General features: G+C 55.4%; 1 protein-coding gene across 1 annotated transcript in view; it reads right to left on the reverse strand.

Moving 5' to 3' along the window:
* The window catches only part of RIMBP2 (RIMS binding protein 2), a 64,870-nt gene that overhangs the window by 10,939 nt on the left and 51,571 nt on the right, over positions 1 to 2,360 (reverse strand). Inside the window, exon 13 of the mRNA XM_042782843.1 lies at positions 179 to 363. Coding sequence (XP_042638777.1) covers positions 179 to 363 — 185 coding nt within the window. The remainder of the gene's footprint in view (positions 1 to 178; positions 364 to 2,360) is intronic.

Consider the following 2,360-nt stretch of genomic DNA (forward strand, 5'->3'; position numbering starts at 1 on the left):
GCCCACCCAGCCTGTGCAGCCCCCCGTCCACCCACTTTGATGATCTGGTGCCACCCAGCCTGTGCAGCCCCCTGTCCACCCACCTTGATCTGGCGCCCACCCAGCCTGTGCAGCCCCCCATCCACCCACCTTGATGACCTGATGCCCACCCAGCCTGCGCAGCCCCCCGTCCACCCACCTTGATGACCTGACCCTCTTTAAAGGGCAGCTCTTCCTCCGCGGCGTCTGGATTGGGGGACATGGTGAGCGGGTCATAGTCAAACAGGGCCACAAAGATCCGGGCTGCGAGCTCATCAGCACCGGGGTCTGTCTCTGACTCTTCGCAGAAGTCGGGGGACAGCCGGTCTCGGCCCCCATAGTCATCTGTGAGGACGGGAGCAAACCATGGGCAGTGAGACCCCCCCGGCCACCCAGGGGTTCGACACGGCCCACCCCAGCACTTTGTGACTGTCCTTTGTGATAGGAATAGCTGAGGGTATGGACAGAGATGGATTTGAAAGTCAGTCAAGTGCAACCATGTGGACGTAGGGAGCTAGCCCTCTGTCTCCACGGCCTCATGGGGAGCAGGCCTGGGCCACACTGGTGGCTGGCAGGGACCAATTACAGCTTTCTAGACAAAAGGCCCAGCTAAGGTCATGCTGCCTCCTTAGCGGTGTATTTGCACATTTGTCAAAGTCTAATGCAAGCAAACAGGCTGTCCACTTAGACATCTCAGTGAAGACAGCCGGCTTTCCAGAGGACGAATTAGTGGTTTCCAGGCAGGAGCTGTTTCAGCCTCACCTACCACTCAGCTTCTGAAAATGATTTTGAAATCATACATGTGCCTCTTGAGAGACAGCACCTACTGGAATGAGGACGACTCGGGGCAACAAACGACACACATTCAGCACTGTAAGGACAGGGGTGGGGGCAGAATACGGCCCAGTCAGCACCTTGGGTAGCAGCACACGGTCAGGAGGTGGACGGGAGGGCTGCCCAAGGCCACTTCATGACTGGGTCACCTGGCAGGGCTGCAGTGTTTGATGGGCTGGTTTTCACTTCCACGGGATTTGGAGTGTAGCCCCAGGACTTAGCTCTATGGCTTTTCCTTCTCAATACAAGGGGACTCAAACTCTTCTTAGAAAGGACACATAATCTCAGTGTCATGACATTAAACTGTTAACTGCTTGAGTGGCACCGGTTCATTTACTGAGCACTGCTTTCAGTTGAAGGAAGGTTGGGCAATCTACTTCCGTAGTGATACAGCCTTGGAAACCCAAGGAGGGGTCGCTATGAGTCAGGTCTGACTCCAGGGCACAGAACAACAAGCTTTCAGCTCAGCACTGATGTTAACCGAGCGAGGGTTGGAACGCCAGCGTCGGCAGTGTTGGGAGGAAGGGGTTCTTAACGGGCAGACTGGCCTTTCCCCTCCCCTGGTTCTGGAAGACAGCCATCTCCAAGGGTCGTTTCACTACGAGGCCCGAAGGCACTATGTACGCTTTGCAGCACTGAAACTCACTCAGTGCTGTCGACTAGGATCTGACCTATAGCAACCCTTCCCTGGGTTTCTGAGGCGATATCTCTACAGAAGTAGGATTGCCCAACCTTCCTTCCGAGGAGTGGCTCGTGGGTTTGAACCGCCAGCCTTCTGGTTAGCAGTCAAGTGCCTTAGGCACTGCGCCACCAGAGCTCTCTGCAGCATTAAAGAAGGACTAAGCCCACCGAGATGAAGACGAGGTCCGGAACACCTGAGTGACCAGCAGCCACGGCTCCACAGCCCTGCCTGTTCTGCAGGGTGACATTAGGGTTTTCCGAGTCCAGCTGCAGGTTTTGGGATTTTCCTGCTTACTGAAAAGACCACTGTTAAGAACCTTTCCTGTGCCGTACACCATGTACCAGGAACAGTGTTAAACATCCTAACAGGTGAGACTGAGAGAAGGCCCTGGGAGGAGGGGGACAAGGCTGTGCAAGACTGCTGTGCTCGCTCGGGCCGCCTCCAGCTGGAGCCACGCTGCGAGGAGACCCACTCCAACGTGGGACGGTGCTGTCAGGTGCCAGGCGACCCAGGAGTTGCTCCTTGAGCCCTGACATGCCAAATCAAGACATGTTGCTCTTGTCTGCTTTTGTTTCATCCAGCCATTCTGCCAGGTTTGTTTCTCACGGGTGTGTGTTTCTGCAAAAGGCTACTTTGTTGGTGCTGATGACACAGTTCCAGTGTCTTATGCAGACATAATACTTTAGGGAACTGCTCATCACAGCATTCCAGCGATGGAGCTGTCCCTACCTGGCCTTCAGCTATAACTCCCTCTCAGCAGATGGACTAACCAAGCCACACCCACTGCGGTGGAGTCCATTCCAACCCACAGCGCCCCTACAGGACA

Source organism: Orycteropus afer, unplaced genomic scaffold (genome assembly GCF_000298275.1).
Source record: "Orycteropus afer afer isolate SDZICR_OR568_19922 unplaced genomic scaffold, OryAfe1.0 scaffold00489, whole genome shotgun sequence".
Lineage (NCBI taxonomy): Eukaryota > Metazoa > Chordata > Mammalia > Tubulidentata > Orycteropodidae > Orycteropus > Orycteropus afer.